The following is an 18291-nucleotide window of genomic DNA, read 5'->3' on the forward strand; positions in this document are numbered from 1 at the left end:
CTTAATCAAAGATCCCAAGGCCCCTAGGAGAAATTCTGCTCAGAAAACAAAGAGCAATACCCACAGTTCACGCCTGACCAACACACAAACGTGTATCTACATGAGTATGCACTCACCTGCCTACCCCCACACACATAAAATAATCCTGATTCTGATTTTCATAGTGCTTAAAAAATCTGGAGATTCTGAAATCATGTCAAACATGTATGTCTGGATAAAGAGATGACTCGGTGGGTAAAAGCTCTTGCCCTGCAAGTCTGACAATCTGACTTTGGGTCCTTCAAATACATGTAAATCAGGACATGCTAGGATATGTCAGAAGCTCCACCACTCTTACGAGATATGGTGGACACAAAATTATCTGGAAGCGAACAGGCCAACTAGCCCAGGATATAAAGAACAGAAGCAAACAAGGGAGGCTTTACCTGTGTTACCTATGGCACAAATGAAGCCCCACCTTCACATGTGCACATGCACGCATGTGTGCACATGCACATTATATTCACATAATAGTAATTAAAATGTTGTATAACAATTCAATTGGTCTTGAGAACAAAAATAAACTGACATTCAACAATAACTTGGGTAATGAAAATCAAAAAACATTCAGTCTTTGGCATCTAAAAGAAACAGTGCTTAGCTAGGCACTATTTTAGTAGTACATTCCTTTTCATCCTCATTTTCAAGGCTGCAAACGAAGTGACCACTAAACAGGTACCATTTAAATGTTTTAAAATATAATACTTAAAGACAAAGAACATCAAGTTCCCTCCCTCCCGGTGAGACATCAATTCAGTTTGGACTTTCAGAAACAAATGGAAGGTAGAACACATACAACGATTCCAGCATGATAGGAAACTATCCTTATAAACAAGTTGAATGAAACACACTTAAGTCCAGGTCTATTGGAAAATAAAGCAGCCCTTCAAATCCTTAGGTTGTGTAACAGTGAATTCAATCAACAATGGATTGAAGATACAAAAGACAAATTGTTTTTTTAATTCTTATTTTTATTTTATGTACTTTGTTTGGGTGTTGACTCACAGCTGTTGAGTCACCTGGAATTGGAGTTACAAACAGTTGTGAGCTGCCATGTGAATGCTGGGAATTAAGCCTGTGTCCTTTGGAAGAACACTCAATGCTCCTAACAGGTGAGTCATCTCTCCAGCCCAGAAAATTTATTTTTTAAACAAGTCTGTAGACTTCTTCCCCTTGACACTTTCCTCCTAAACAATATAGTGTGACTAGTGACTCAGCATTTTCACTGTATTAGGTACAATAATAAAATCATCTAAACACGCTTCTAAAGAATGCACAAGTACATGTGTAGCTATCCACAAACACATATGCCATTTTATGGAAGTGACTTTGAACTTCTGTGGACTCTGGGGCTCCTGAAACCAATGCCCTAAGAACACTAAGGGGTGACTATTATAAAACAAATCTTGACCAAATCAAAAAGAAATAAAGTGATTCCAAATACACAATTATTAAAAGTAAACTTTCCTAAAAGTACCCAAGGATAAATTTCCAGTAGAAATCAAAAATGCATGCCTTAAGATTTTTAATGTTTTAAAACACATTTTAACAAACAAACCAATTTTATAAATGAGAGATGCAGGATGCACAAGGCCCTGCAACTGTAGGAAGAAAATAAATTTTAAAAGATGAGGCTGCAGAGATGGCTCAGCAGTTAAGAGCACTTGCTGCTCTTGTAGAGGATATAGTTTTGATTTCAAGTTCCAGGGGATCTGATATCCTCTCCTGGCCTCCACAGGTATCAAGCATGCTTGTGGTGCACATAACACGTACACAGGCAAACATTCATACACATAAAATAAAAATAAATCTCAAAATTAAAACAATATTCTGTACCTTTGAGCAGTCAGCAGTTATAAATTCTGCCTTAAAAATATATTCATTATCACGACGACCTTTCATGTCTTCATAACGCTGTTGACACTGCTTCATAGAAACATCAGCAATATCTAGAAGGGTAAAGGGTGTCAGGACATGTTAACACAGACCAGCAACTCAACTGATAAACTGGGGCATAAAATCCGGGCACAAGCCAAGGAAATGCCTGTAGCTGTGATTTCTTTGGGACTTGCCGGTTGTGGGGTACCGGGTGGGACTGAAACCCCAAGAAGCCCACCCGTCATGTTACATATGGCGCCCAGACGTAGATAACTGAATACACAGAAAGCCTGAGAAAGCTTGGGAAAGAATAGAGTAAAGCATATTTTCTTGGTAGCAGCAATTTCTCGGGTCTGTTCTGCTTGCTAGAGGCAAGCAAGCACTCTCATCTAAGAGAGGCTTCCTGACTCAGCTTTAGCTGCAAAACCTTGCAGCTCTTTTAAGAGGTCCTGCCGCCAAGCACTTAAACGGTGTTGATGAAAAGCTGAACACATGCTTTTCGGGTTTTCAGCAGTAGCAGGAAAAAAGCTGCACTGTTTTAAAATGCCGGCTTTCTGGGCCGTCCTGCCAGGGCAAACTCTGACTCTTAGGCAGGCAGTCCGACTGAGTATGGTCTGTGAGCAGAATACTACAGCTTGCTTGCTAGCAAGGACCTTGAAATGCCATAGAGTTGTGGCAGTGAACTGCAGCTCTGGCTGGTACCTCAGCCATGAGGCTGGAAAGCTAAGGAATGAGCTAATTCCAGACGTAAAAGCCACAGTTTTAGTCCTCTCCTTAAAGACTCATGTGGTCAGAAAAAGAGAGATATACAGTAAAGAGAGATTCAAAGAAGAAGAAAACCTCTAAATGGTTTACAGTGTGTTAAAAATATATGCAGGCTAAAGGTTAAAGTCATTAAAAATAAAAAAGAAAAGGGAGACATAGGGTGTGGTGGTACACACCTTTAATCCCAATGCCTGGGAGGCAAAGGTATATTGACCTTTGTGACTTCAAGCGGTAGAGGTAGATTGACCTCTGTGACTTCAAGGTGTGGTAGTGCACACCTTTAATCCCAATGCCTGGGAGGCAGGGACAGACAGATCTCTGTGAGTTCAAGGTGTGGTAGCATACACCTTTAATCCCAGAACTGGGGAGGCAGAGACAGGAGGATCTCTGTGAGTTCAAGGACAGCCTGGTCTACAGAGTTATTCCAGGACAAAGATATATACAGAGAACCTGTCTCAAAAAGCCAAAAGTTACAAGTAAAATTAAAAGAAATAGAAGTTGAAATAAAGCCACAAAAGATGGAAAATATACAGAGAATCTTGACACTGTATGCTATTATGCTCTCTTTGAATTGTTTGACTGCTGAGGAAGGAGCAACAGCTGCTAAAGGACTTTTGTTTATAAACGCTGCTGAACTAACCCAAGATAGATATTTTGAAAATACCTTGGCTTCAAAACTGAAGTCAAAAGGTATGTTACTTTGGAGAAGAGATTTTGCTTTTGTTTCCACAGAAAATGGGAAGCTGTGGATTCATTCTGAGTTAAGAAAAATCAGGTTCCATCAAGGAAGGCCACCTGAGAAATCTCCGACAGGAACAGATGGCCCAGATGTCTGAATTCTACATCCAGAACAGATTCAAGACTGCTGCCTGAGATGATCAAGACTCACAGGATACTCCAGTCAGGACTTGATTATAACTCTAAATTTTCTTTAGGTCCCCATAAGATCATCAGCGCCCCCAACCAGCAGGAAGTAGCCTGAAATACTACGCCCACATTCCCAACAAATGGACTATGGGTATTTTCCTTTGTTTAAAAAAAAAAGAGGGAAATGGTGTGGGAGAATTGTCTGTATTCTGTCAATCATGTATTTTAATAAAACGCTATAAAATATAAAAAAGTATATTTAATATACTTCCTGGCCAGGCAGGAAGTATAGGTGGGTCAACCAGACAGGAAGTAGAGGCGGGGTGATGAGAACAGGAATATTCTGGGAAACAGAAAGCTCCCTCCGCCATTCCTGCGCAGACCACCGAAGAGGCAACATGTAACCTGCCTAACTGAAAAAGGTACCAAGCCATATGCCTAACATAGATCAGAATAATGGGTTAATATAAGTTACAAGGACTAATAAGAAGCCGGAGCTAAGGGCCAATCAGTTTATAATCTTATGGAGTCTTGTGTGTGATTTTCCTTGGGGTTTGCTGGCTGTGGGGTACCGGGTGGGACAGAAACCCCAACAAGCTGGCCCTCATGTTACAGGGTTCTATCTAATTCCTTTAAACAAAGGCTTTGCTTCCTTTGTTCCAGGGCAGAAACTTTCTTAACAGTACTTATGCTAGGTAAGTGCTAGGATGATCAATTTTATCATCATCATTATATGATAGCTTTCAGGAATTGTTTCTCGGGATCAAACTTCAGTTGTCAGGCTTAGGCAGTAAGGGCTTTTATGCACCGAGAATCTTGTCAGATCCAGGTTTTAAATGCTCATTCAAAATATGAGACAGCCTAGATTCCAATTTGAACTATAAAACCTAACACTGTCTATAAGCTCATTTCATGAAATACCAAGTTACTGTTTTCATACTGAAATGTTTCTGTTCTTGTCCTTCCTTTGAGGTCTGCACTCCTGACAGAAAGAACAATGACCAGTAAAGCAGTTCTTGATGAAACATGCAAAGCAGCAGCACCATGTCTGTCCTGTGTTCTTCACTATCACACCCATTGGGAAAAGCCAGTTTTCATTTAGAATATCCTTCATAAAGCAGTAAGAAGTCAGTCCCATCCAATTCCTATCTCTGAATACCACCGTGGTCAGTAAGGAGCAAACTTCTCGTTACTAGCAGTACCTGGTATATCTCTTCTGAGTTGTGAGCTAATTGTAATGGAATATTACTTTGACTATGTGAAGATGTATTATATTTGTTTATGCTGCATTTGTTTAACAATGTAAGAATGTGTGTTTAATTATGTAAAAATGTTTTTCATTTGTTTTACCTTGCCTGCCTAAAGCACCTGATTGGTCAAAGTAAAAAGCTAGGTAGGACAGGAACAGGTGGAGCTGGCTGGCAGAGAGAATAAAAAAGAGAAATCTAGGCTTGAGAGAAGAACAAGAGAAAGAAAGAGACGAGAATGAGGAAATCAGGCAAGAAGTCAGGCAGCAGCCAGCCAATCAGATAAGCAGTGAAAGTAAGATATACAGAAGCAAAGAAAGGTAAAATGTCCCAAAGCAAAAGGAAGATAAAGAGAAACAGGTGAGTGTAAGTTAAAAACAGCCAGAAATGAGCCTAAGCTAGGTCAGCCCTGTCAGGATTTTGGTGACTCAAAAGAAAAAGTCTGGTACAACTAATAGTGGTCATGTGTTTTAAGTAAGTCACTTTAACTTGAAAGAATGACCATCAAACTCTACTATACATGTATTTTTGAAGATGAACAGAGTCATTTTAAGGGACACAATGCATAATACTTATTACCAGAGATAAAATTTGACTTTTGGACTGGAGAGATGGTTCAGAGGTTAAGAACACTGGCTGCTCTTCCAGATCTGGGTCCTGAGTTCAATTCCTAGCAACCACATGGGATCTATAATGGGATCTGATGCCCTCTTCTGGTCTAAGGGTGTACATGCAGATGGAGCACTCAAACATAAAATAAATCTTTAAAAATAAAATAAAATAAAATTTGACTTTCAAGTAAAAAACAAAAAACAACAACAAAAAATTAATTCTGAAACAAGGGGGAAAATCTTTTATCAATCACTTTTGGGACTGGTAATAATATTAAGCAAATTGTATTTCTTGGTATCACACACAAGATCTACACAACTTTAGGAAATAGCATTTTGCAGGTATTATGAAACCATTTTGAAAATGTTAGACAGATCAATGAGTCTGAAGACTGTGTAACACCTGTCAGTAAGGCATCAGATCCCACGTCACTAACAGGGATGCCACTCGTGGACTGTTCACCCAAAATGAGCAACCACAATTACTAAAAGGGCAACACTACCTTTCATTTACAACTGCTTAGTCACTAAAATAACAAAATGACATGCTATAGGAACACTTGCCAGAATTCCCATTAAACATTTTTGTAAGAATTAAAAATCAGTCTTGATTGGTAACATGGTCAAACATCAACAGCTATAGCCCACAAAGAATTATTCATTCTTCAGTAATATTTTTAGTAAATAAGGCTCATAAAACAATAAAATGTAAAAACTCCTCATTTGAGCAGTACTTTAGGAGGCAGTGCTGTTGTACTTCCTGCAGCCCATCAATCAGAACACGATTGGGAATAACAACAACAATTTGTCTTTCCCAAGACAAGTTACTATCAATTGTAACAACCATCCGGAAAGACGTAACTAATTTTTCAAAACACTTATCATATGCATAGGTCACAAGAGAAGAATGGCCTTAAGATACCTTAGTATAATGCTGGCAAGGAGAACCTTCGAGTTTCCCATTCACCTAATCGACCAAAATAACTCTGATGTTTAGAACTCATTAGCGATTTAGTTATTACTACTATCACTGTATGTGAGCGAGGGCGAGACCAAGCACAAGTACGCATTTTCCCTTCCACCTTTAAGTGGGGTCTGGGATCGCACGCAGGTTGTCAGACCTGCATGGCAAGTGCTTTTACCCACTGGGCCATTTCAAGGGTCCCCAGAGTCACTCTTTGCCATGTCAGTTTCTGTCTTACCAGCACACACCAGCCTGCTAATTCTCCCCTTTCTCCACTTGAGCAAATCTCCACCTTTTCCACATCCTAGGTCCAAAACAGTAATGTCACGATTTTTCTTTTGCCGTACCCTTTCTAAAAATTCCCCTAAAAAAAGAGATAAAATAATTATAATGCATTTTCTCGATTTTTACTACAGCAACTCCTGTCTGACAAAACATATGAACTAAAATACAGTAATGTATCATCAATTTGTAATCTCGTATTCCAAAATCTAACAGAATAACTAACTTGATCCTTTAGCATTAGAGAACATATTTACCATTTACAAGGTTAAAATGGTTTTCTGAAGGATGCTTTCAAAATTTGAGTCAACATTAAATAGATTTAAGTTCTAATTTAAAAAAAAAGCTACAACTTTTGCAAAAAAGAGAGAAACTAATTTGTATTTCTTGCAGCTTTCTCTACTTCTTCCCATAAGTCAATGTTTAATTTCACACATTAAACTGACTTGTTTACAGGTAGCAGTAATCGATTCTTATTCTCTAAACTCGGACTTAAGAAATACCCAAAAACTATCTTTTACCTCAAAAACAGGCAAAAGTTCAAACAATGGTTTAACAGGCCTATTAATAGTCTGAGATAAATGAAGTATTCAGCAGTACTAACCTTGATACAAGGAATCTGACACTTATTCTTCCTGTTTTATCACTCTGTATACTTTATCATTTATGTATGCACTATTTGGGTGGCTAAAATATTCAGTAAAATATTTCTGCCTTTCAACATAGATATTACAGTAGCTTTTAATAGCACCATATGTATTCCATATTTCTGTCATGAATCTTATACTTATCCACCAAAATAACAAAATGACATGTTAAATGTATAAACGTTTTTAAAGTCAACTTGCCAGAATTCCAATTTAACTTTACTTGCATTAATTAAAAATCGAACAAAAAGGGAAAAAAAGCAACAAAAAACTTGACTACAAACAAACTTTAAAACTGCATTCTTAAAATTTCTCTAAACTTACATTCAAGTCTGATTTAACTAGAGGAAACAATACTACATTCTAAATCATATTTTCTCTAATTATTTCCATTTTAATTTTAAAGGTGAGCTTCCATAGACATGTTAGCTTCAACGCTGTATGTCTTTATCAATCATCAAAGGAAACAATATTTCCCCCAAGGAATCACAAAAGACAAACAAGCTCTATGATAAGTGATGACAACTCACTAAAGCTTGTAGGTGGAGTCATAGTAACAGTCTTTCCTGACATAACAAAATGCGATGTTCACTCCCATGAGCCACCACACTCAAACTATTAGAGTAAGACAGTTATATAACAGTTTCAGGTAGCATGGACTCTAAGTACAAAGAAGCACACCGTCAAACCAAAGCCTGTTTAACTTACTATTCAACTACACACTATTAATATCCCATATAATAAACCAAAAGCAAACAATAACTTACTGGAGGGCCTACTTATGGCTCTCTCGCTTTTAAAAGCCAACAAAATGAAAAACAAATAATAGCCTTCGTAGTTTAATATATGATTAAAAATGGAAGGGAAAAAACCAAAGTAATGGACTGTGGATCAGCTAAGTAGAGCACGTTCAATGCATACACCCTTGGCTTCAGTGACCAGCACTGTAAAATGTAATTCAATAAAATTTTAACTCTCTTAACTAAAGGGTAAAAAACAATCATACCAATAAGGATACTTTTAATCCAATTATTAAAGTTTCTTAGGTAAAAGATGCGACTCTGACAGCGCTTCTCCAAACCCACTTCCTGAAGCTCGTTATAGTGGGCAGCAACAGCAGAGCTGTGTCCTTCCTCCAGTTTCTGTAACCAAAAGGACAAAAGTCAAGGGTCAGCGCATGACCTAGAAAATCAGCAAAAGCCCTATACCACCCGACTGCAGAAGGACAAACACAGCTGAAGGGAATTTCACAGAAATACAGCAACCACTACCACACCTAAGTGGTGTTTCCCTGATTCCTTATTAAAAAAAAAAATCTCCCAGCTTAAGTCTTCATCATGATATATATAATCTAAGTCTACATGTTCTAAGAAAACTACTTTTTCCAGAGTTCCAATTTATTCAACAATAAATTACAGTCAATGGATCAACTTCCTAAAAGAAAGAAAAATAAGCTATTATACTTTACTATTAGTAGGAAATTATTTTTATGATTTTATAATATGCATATATTTGGGAAGTTAGAATTTAGTAGTCACACTCAATATCAGTGACTTTTACTACTCATTATTACTCTAATCATCAGTTTTCTGTCTGCATTTATAAAACCCTGGATTTCTATAACAATTCCTAGTGGGTAAAGGACTCCAGCACTTGCCATCTCCCTGTTAAAAGTCCATCTTTACTTACTTCACAGGTCAAATTTTTTTTTCAAAGCTTATTAAATTATAAAAGTTTCCATTTCCGCCCCCCTCCCAACTCCCTCCCACTCCCTCTCCATCCCTAAGAGCAGTCAGGGTTTCCTGCCCTGTGGGTAGTTCAAGTTCCTCCCCCCTCCCTCCAGGTCCAGGAAGGTGAATATCCAAACAGACTGGATCCCAAAAAATCCAGTATATGCAGAGGAAACAAGTCCCAGTGTCACTGTCAATGGCTTTTCAGAAAGACTCCGGGCCAGCCACATTCAGAGAATCCAGCCACATTCAGAGAATCTGGTTGGATCACGCGCTCATTCAGTCCCAGTCCAACTGGCCTTGGCGAACTCTCATTAGATCAGTCCCCTTGTATCAGTGGGTGATCGCACCCCTCGCGGTCCTGATTTCCTTTTTCATGTTCTTCCTCCTTCTGCTCCTCATTTGGACCTTGGGGGGCTCAGTCCGGTGCTCCAATGTGGGTCTCCGTCTTCACAGGTCAAATTTAACGGTAAATTTTTACTTGAAAAAAAAATCTACCAGTATAAGTTCCAAAACCTAAGGTTAACCTATTATCTCAGGTTTGTACAAGAACACCACCGATGAAAGCCTGGCTTGTTACTTTCTTCTTCAGGCCTGATAGCAAACGTTACTATTATTTAAGTATTCTGTCTCCAGTAGCAGATTTTGGCTCAGAATCCTTCCCGATGTGATAAGTGTTTGTTAGCATTTGCTCCACACCAGCCTTTTCAACTTAACCAAAATTATACTAAATAACTATGTAAACCAACTAGAAGCTGGAAACAACTACAGTTCAGAACTGAAGAAAGCTGGGCACAACTCTGACATTTATTACTTTAAGTGATCATCAGGCAACTTGAAACACCCAATCAAAAAAATGAAAACAAAAATGGGGGGGCTGGAGAGACGGCTCAGCGGTTAAGAGCACCAGCTGCTCTTCCAGAGGACCAAGGTTCAAGTCCCAATACCCACTGGGCAGTTCACAACTGTCTGGAACTCCAATTCCAGGGGATCTGACACACTCACAGAGACATGGATTGAGGCAAAATACCAATGCACATAAAATAAATAAATTTTTAAATAAAAGAGAAAAGAAGAAAAAAAAATCAAGTGGACCGCATACTGCCATCTTTAAAAAAAAATTCTATAGTTTGCTTTTATTAAACTAGTTTTCAAGGTTCTGGTTAAAATAAAAGTTCCAAAATAAAATGAAAATGATCACAGTATAACTTTCACCTTAACAAATTTTAAGAGTTGAGTCTATTGTGTCTTAAGATATATACGTATCTTCATACACACATACACATACATACATACACACATACCCACAGCTGTACCACCCTTGTGATTAGAGCACTGAATTACAAATAAAATACACGAAGCATACTTTCCGCTTTTCTGCAACATCCTCAGACTGTAGTTTTCTCTTTCTCTGGGTGGTCCCTCCAGAGGAAGGCTCGTCTTCGGGAACATCACCCCCTTCCAGTTTCCTTTTCTTTGAAACACCTCCATCATCACCAGAGCATTTTTCCTCGTTTTCAACATCGAGTTTTCTTTTCTTGGATGGGGAGTGCTCCACACAACTCGAATTTTCCTCCACGAGATCACCTTCAAACTCTTTCCTAACTTTTGGTTTCTCTACTTGCTGGCATGCAGGAGTCTTCTCAGAAAGCCTTGGCCCAGATGCAGCAATGGATTCATTAACACTTGGAGGAGATTCTGTTTCAGAATCCATGGACACTTTTACCTTGTCAAAAGACATCTTTTCATATTTTTCTGTTTTTGCAGAGCTTTCCATTTCAGGTTACTTGAACTGACAGCAAAACGTCATGAATCAACACTGGAATGGTCCAAAAAGAAAAAAATAAAAAAAAGTATTATTTATAAACACAAATGCTGAGACTCTATGATAATTTTGATCAACTTGGTTATTTAGTTCCAGGAGTTTAAACAATTTCAGTCATGCAGTTATATCTAACCTATCTATGGTCCAGGACACTTATGGTCATTCGTTATAGCTATAAATATGATCCAACACAAAAATTATATAAACGGTTTGGTGAAAATCTCAAACATGAACTTTGTAGATGGCATTGTTTCATCATGCCAAAAGCTTACACACACCAGGACTAAAAAGTGCTCATATATGCATAATATGAACATGGGGACTAGTTTGGAGGAAGTAGGTCACTGGAGAGATACCAGTGTAAGTTATGCCCATCCATGACAACTGCCTTTCTGCCTCCTGTCACTATAAAACGAAACTCCTTGGTCACACACTACTGATGCCATAGTATTCTGTCCCAAGTACAAGAGTCAATCACAAACTGAAACTCAAATAATACAAGCCAAAGTAATCCTGCTTTCCTTAAATTGCTTTCTCTGGCATCATAGTGATGTAAAAGTTACTAATACCAGAGAAGTGCAGTTGCCACCAGAGAAGTGGGGTTGCCATACACGACTACTTGACAATTTGTTGCAGATATGAGGAAAGACTTTGAAACAATATGTATATGTGGACCTAGTATGTTGTAACAAGGTAACTTTGTCAAACTTCAGGTTTCTGCTCTTAATTCTCCCTGTAAAGCTAGTCAAAAGTGATAACCATGCTACAAGCTGAGAACAGTTTTAATGTGCCTTTAATCCCAGCACTTGGCTGGTAAAGATCAAAGGATCTTTGTGAGTTAGAACCAAGTCCACATAGTTTAAGGCCAGCTAGGGCTACATAGTGAGACCACATCTCAAAAAGCAATAACAACAAAAAAGCATGCAACACCTTGAATGCTGACATTTCTTCCACTAGGTTAATTAGTCTGTTAGCTTGAAACTTAGCCTAAGACAAAGTTTCACTGCAGGAACAAATCTTTACAAATTCTTTACCAGAGCGTAGTATGAATTAATGGATAGTATGAATGAATGGCCAGTATGAATGAATAGCCGATTCCCCCAAAACATCCCTGTTCCCTGAGATCTTGTAAGCCTGGCTCACTGTACAATACTCCTGCTGGCATTCTTATCTTTTGGGTTCCCATCTGCATTAGCATGTAATTAGTCTCACAGCAAAGGGCCTGCCCCGAGTGTCAAGAGACCTGGCACATAGACTTCTGGACAGCACTGGAACTGCTAACGCTAGATACTAAGAGTGAGCTGTATGCATTTCCATTATCAGAATTTGAGGCTGGAGCACAGGTACTGCTGCTGTTTGTGAAACTTCCCCCACAGGCTTATGTGTTGAATGTTTGGTTGGTCTTCAGCTAGTAGCACTATTTTGGGGGTTCCAGAGACTTTAGGGAGTTAAGGGCTGTTTGGAGAAGGGATGTAAACTATGCCTCGTTATCAGTAATTACTACTTGACTACCATGATGTAAACTGCCCCCTCCTTTACACACTCACCAGCATAACAGTCTGCCTTAAATAGGCTCCACATCACCAAAATCAAGTAGCATGGGCCAAAGTCTCCAAAATCATAAAATAAATCCTTCCTTTCTATAAGTAGCTCCCTTAGGCAGTCTATGCAAAAAATAATACAGGAAGCTAAGATTCTTGAAATCCTTATTTAATAATAAACCCTGTAATTGTACAGAAAGTGAAGAGTGGAAACAGATTTAGAACACCTTTAAGATTCAGTCTTCATTGTAACAACCATTAAGATGCTTCAAATATGTTCTAAGGCATATGTGTAAAATGGGAGGAAGGAGAAGGTCATCCATTACAAGGGAATTGTTAATGGCCTCCTTAGAGCTCCTTCAATTAATAAGCCAAACTAGTACTACAAAGAAGTGTAAAATGAACTATAGTCACTAAATTCACAGCTTAAACACTTCTACTAAACTATCAAGCTGTGTTACTGAAAGAAATGGAAAAGGGAAATCAAAAATCAAAAAAATGAGAGACCATGAAATTTCAGGTTCTAAAAGTAATAAAGACATGTAGTGGTTTGAAAGAGAATGGCCCCATAGGTGCATATATTTGAATGCTTAGTCTCAGTTGGTGCCACAGTTTAGGAAGGACTAGAAGGTGTGGCCTTGATGGAGGAGGTCATGTCACCATGAGTGGGCTTTGTAGTTCCAAAAGTCAGGCCATGCCCAGATATAGTACTCTGCCTTGTGCTTCTGAATCAATGTAAACTCTCAGCTACTGCTCCAGCACCATGCCTGCCTGCCTGCCTGCCTGCCTGCCTGCTTCAATGTCCCTGACATGATGGCCATGGACTCCAAACTCTCTGAAACTAGAAGCCCCAAATAAACTCTACTAAATGATTGTCTTCCTCAGTGTCTTATCACAACACTAGAAAAGTATCTAAGGGTAAATCATTCTTAAAGGTCTTCTGCATAAAGAAAAGACAACAGTAGTTACATGAACAGGTAAACAACGAGTCACTGGAAACAGGGAAGGATTTCAGGACATTCATTGTCACTAACTTCTGGGTATTGACTCAAAGTAACAGAATACCAAAACATGTTACATAGGAACAACTGAACTAGAGAATAGAAGCAAACCAACTAGGAAGATCAGTTACAGAGTAACTACTACAAATCAGTACCAAGGATTTTATGAAAACTACTACTTCTCCTCTGCCACTTAATGTCTATTTTTACTTATTTTACCATGCAAAATGTTATCATTAGCTGTAATTATTGCCTAAAATTAGAATTGGTATTTAAGGGTGAATTTTATTTAGACAGTCTATACTTCCACAGATTAGCTATCATAAAAGCATTCAAAACTACAAAATGGTTATGAATGTCTAGGATTATGTGTTAAACAACTCAATTATAGAGTACTTTATTTGATATACAAGAAAGCAATAGCTCTTACCTCAAAGAGGATAGGAGATAGTTTATTCTGGAGCCAAATTTGTGTGACAGTGGCTAAGGGACACTGATTTAGGTTACTCAAATTCCATGTTCTAACATGTTAACAGTTCCAGCAAATTTTATAGTAACAGAAGAAAGAGAATCCTAAATCTCAAATACACTGGTGGAAATATCAGGTACGTGGGTCACAGAAAAGAAGGAAATCTCAGCTATAGGACCCAAGTGCTATCTGACAGAATCCTTGGCCTTTTAGGTGGTCAGAACCAGAGGTCTGTTTATACATTCCTAAAGATTTACCCAATGGTCACAAAATGTTAGGTCGCATACAGAGCAGAGTGGCTAGAAGGGAGGCTAGAGATGGGCCAAGATCAGCAGGATCTGGACCGGTAACATTCCATTTTATCCGAATCACTCCATTTCTAAAAATCAGTCAAGAGTTTAGTAGTCACAGCTTCCTTCTAGGAATTCTGGTTCACATTAGCATTCTCTAGGCTCTAGTTTAGAGACTTAGCTTTGCAGCAATAATTATAATAATAAATTATCAATGATAATAATGAAAATACTTGAAAGGCAGATATCAGGATGGAACAATGGAGAAGAATTTATGGTAAAAAGTAGACTGACGTGGAGATGGGTATTTTGACCTGGCTGCAATCACACTAACTTGCCTCACAGAAATCAAGACATTCTAAAGAGATACCAAGGTGTCTTGATCCATTAAACTGTTGAAACACTGAACATGGGGGAGTGGGGGGGCACACGAAGCAGAGGGACAGGCGATAGAGAGAATATCAATGACTATTTCCTCTAGGAATCTTAGTCTGAGACAAGGGAAAGAAGCCAGGAAAAGAGTGAGAACACCTTACAGAAAGGGAAAAAGATGGGAAACGGTAGGCGGGACCACACCTTGGCCAGACTGCATTTTTCTTGCCTCCTATGTAGACCTCACCCTCATTTCAGGACCCACAAAGATGGAATGGTTATTATATGGATAATCTCGGTGCCACTTCCCAAAGTGTCACACAGAGTAAGCCTCCTTTTTCTGCTTTTCATTATTAACTAGGCACTTTTAATTGGTTTACTGAGGTGGCAGAAACGCGCTTGTTGGGGTGTGCAAAGGCTATGACCCTCCATATATTCGGTTTCGCCCCTAAAGTAAATCATATTTTTCTTGGTTATCCCAGTTTCTGCCTGCTAGCTAACGGGCAAGCATGACCTCGACGGATCACCGTGAAGGTCTAGAGCGGGGGTACAAATCAATGAAACAGAAAGGGGGTGGGAGGCAAGCAGTTCTCCACTGCTTCACCTGTCCCCACCTCCACCCCGGCCCAGCTGTTACTCAACCTCTGGTTCAGGTTCCTACAGCACTGCTCCGGACAGAACAAACCCTCTTTGGCTCCCACCACCACATCCGGCCCATCGCAGCCTCAGCACAGCCCCTCGGCCCGAGCACAAGCACCGGAGCTTCTCCTCCCTGGACTAGTGTGGTCAGGAGGAGCAACAGCGCCCACAGTCTCAAGACAAGCAGCGTCCACACTGCTTCCGGCTATGGGTACAATAAACCCCACGAGGCAGGGACCGGAGGGAGGAGGCAGAACCCAGCCAAGTGTTCGGCCAGGCATTCGGCCTGGTTGTGCTCTAGGCGCGCAAGGCTAAAGACAAAGAATCAAGGACAGGCCAGAACGCCGAACGCCACACTCACCCACATAGACATCCACGATTCTGTTTGCGGAAACGCCGGCCGGCGCCACGCGTGCCTTGTTACGTCACTTCCGGGGAGTGCGCCCGGGATTCGTAACTGGAGAGCCAGACCCTGGAGCGTGGCTTCCTCCCCGCCGGAACTACGAGTCCCATGGTTCCTCGCGCGGCGGCGTGCCCTGTGGACCTGCGAGCGGGCACGGAGGGTCGGAGCACGTTGCTAGTGGGCGCGGCTGGCCTGGGCGGTGGAGGCCTAGTGCTGGCCTGAGCCCTGCGACACGGCACCCTGCCCCACGCTCGGCCGGGACGCCTTGGAGAGGCAGCGTCATCCGGCCCGTGCGGCGGGATTCCGTGGAGACCGCCCTCCCACATCCTGAGAGGTAGCCTGGGTCCCTGTTGGCCGTGGGGCTCCTGGAGGGGGCCGGAGGGCACCTTCACCGCGGACGTGGGTCTGACGGCAGCGGGACGCGCCGCGCACGGTGAGTGGCGGCCTCCCTCCTGCAGGCGGGAGTCGTCAGCGCCCCACCGCCGAAGCCGCTCGAAAGAGGTCACCCCTGTCCTGGGTCCTTCAGGAGTCCTGGCAGACCTCACTCCCCCTGGCGCCGCTTTTCCACCCTCTCGCGCTGTGGTTCTTAACGCCCTGCTCTTCCGTCCGTCCTTGCTAGTCGGGGTGTCCTTTCCAAAATAACCAACAGTTTCACCTTTGGGACTAGAAGGCCATTTCTTATCGCCTTGATTGTAGTCGGGCCCCACTCTCGTTACAGGCTTTCACCCCAAGATAAGAGTCAGGGTTAGAATCTTCCCTGTGGCGTGAGGTAGTTTACGTACCAAACACATTAACGTGCCTCACCAGCCCTCCGTCAAAGTTGTAGGGAAACCCACAGATTTACAATGTAGCCTTTATTGCTCTTCAGCAAATTTGATCCTTCCAAAGCAGCTTTGAAAGTGTGTTTTGCTAGTCTACCTATTTGGTCGTCGGCAATTTTATTAGTATGGCCTTGGCGTCGTCAAGTTTTGCAGTGTATAGCTTCCACTTGCAGTTTGTGGACATTAGCCCTTCTGAGGTCCTTTACAACCCTTAAACGACTTCCCTTCTAACAAGTATGAGAAATCAATTTCAGATAACTGGGATTGTGTATTTTACTACCTGCCATTATCCAGTTTAAGAGTTAATTTCCGCTCGTGAGTATTGACCAATGCAAAGAAAGGTCTTGTAGCCCCAGCGTGCTGCGCTGCCTACACATTGAAGCATTGTTGGATCCAGTGATTGAGTCTTGTTTTATTTTGTTCTTTTCCCCCAGATAACTGCGACTGTCATCTTAGAGAAAATTAGCCTAATTTTGACTTTAAAAAACTTTAAAGACAGACTTTAATTATGTAGCTCAGGCTGGACTTAAACTCATGATCCTCCTGTGTCAGACCTCCCAAATGCTGGCAATACAGGCAGACACCGACCGCACAAGTATTAAATTTTTCTCTTAATGAATTTAAAGCCTCTTAACTCCATGTTTATACGATTCCCATAATGAGTTGATGTTTTGAAGGAGATACTCAAACTTTACCTTTTTGTAGACTTTGATGCACATAGAATGACTTGTTGGAGAAAGGATTCTTGAACTATTAAAGTGGGAACAATCTGTGACGGATGAAAATGTCCTAAGCGGTACCTTTATCCTCATTATTGTCTGAGTGCTCTCTGGTTTTCTGGAAATTGGGTTGAAATAATAGCTGATAAATTCGTATTTTCCTGCTGTCTCACACAGTCCTTCCTCATTTTCCTGTGTAACCCAGTTGGGTAGTTAGAGTTATTTTGTTTTACAGATGAGGATTAAGCTTGTTTGCCAAGGTCAGTCTAGGAAATGGTGACACCAGGACCCAGGACCTCTATGCTAATAATAGACAGGGTGTCCTAAGAAGGTCACACTCAAAACTGAAAGTTGCCCAACACACAGATTTTCGAAATTCTTTTCACAATTTTTAACACTCGAGTTGTCAGGTTTGTAGAGAAAACAGCTGGCTAAGGATGTTACTTTGCCAGATTATGAGCTCCGCCCAGACTGGAGCCATCATGTTCCTCAGTGACTTAGCTCTGGTTCATTAAACAGCACCTGCTACATAGTGCCTGCTTAATGAATGACTGAAGCGCCAAGAAGGAAAATGTTTATCTTATGTTTAAATGCAACAGAATTTATTTGAAACCATTTGTAAGAAAGTGAGACTATATCTCTCCGAGGTGCACTTTTAATGGGTGGTTTCTGTTGTTGAATTGAATATAGTGTTTGAAACATTGTTTCTAACATGTAGATAAGATGTTGGAGCTTCTTAAGAATGATCTTGTTCTGTGGGGACAGAAAGTGTAGGGTTTTGTTTAGTTTCTCTAAATAGTCCCTCCAAAAAGTGACAGTTCTCCTGATTAACTATGTCTGCCGAGCTGAAAGTTGACATCTCTTCAAAGCAGAAAATAAAATATTCTTTTAAAAAGGATTTTTCTAGGGATGAAAGGAATATTTAATAGAATCTATGAGTGATGACTAATATGTCAACTCAAGCTATAGTACCTAATATTTAATCTGATGATAATCTCGGTGTTTTGTAGATGTAGTTACCTGTTGACTTTTAAGGTGATTATTATCAAGAACAACCACTATTTTAACTTAGAGATATAAATGTTTCAAGCTTGTGTCTAACTTTCCTGTTTTTTTTATGTCTCCCCCACCCATGGATTTTGTACTGAGAGTGTTTATGGGGGTGACTGTAAAAATTATTT

General features: G+C 40.3%; 2 protein-coding genes across 3 annotated transcripts in view; one reads left to right on the forward strand and one right to left on the reverse strand.

The window, feature by feature from the left end:
* The window catches only part of Rnmt (RNA guanine-7 methyltransferase), a 28470-nt gene extending 12817 nt beyond the window's left edge, over nucleotides 1–15653 (reverse strand). The window contains exons 1-5 of the mRNA XM_048419349.3: nucleotides 15529–15653; nucleotides 10397–10849; nucleotides 8307–8442; nucleotides 6610–6735; nucleotides 1876–1988 (exon numbers count right to left, since the gene is read on the reverse strand). Coding sequence (XP_048275306.2) covers nucleotides 1876–1988; nucleotides 6610–6735; nucleotides 8307–8442; nucleotides 10397–10807 — 786 coding nt within the window. The 5' untranslated portion in view covers nucleotides 10808–10849; nucleotides 15529–15653. The remainder of the gene's footprint in view (nucleotides 1–1875; nucleotides 1989–6609; nucleotides 6736–8306; nucleotides 8443–10396; nucleotides 10850–15528) is intronic.
* A 124-nt stretch (nucleotides 15654–15777) lies between these two features.
* Mims1 (mitochondrial inner membrane scaffold 1) overlaps nucleotides 15778–18291 on the forward strand; it is a 43632-nt gene continuing 41118 nt past the window's right edge. Inside the window, exon 1 of one of the 2 annotated variants that reach the window (XM_048419375.3) lies at nucleotides 15778–15904. The gene's annotated coding sequence lies outside the window, so the exon portion shown is untranslated. Of the gene's footprint in view, nucleotides 16004–18291 lie in introns of both variants that reach the window. The other variant, XM_048419376.3, reaches the window with a different exon arrangement.

Source organism: Myodes glareolus, chromosome 13, assembly GCF_982192425.1.
Source record: "Myodes glareolus chromosome 13, mMyoGla1.1, whole genome shotgun sequence".
Lineage (NCBI taxonomy): Eukaryota > Metazoa > Chordata > Mammalia > Rodentia > Cricetidae > Myodes > Myodes glareolus.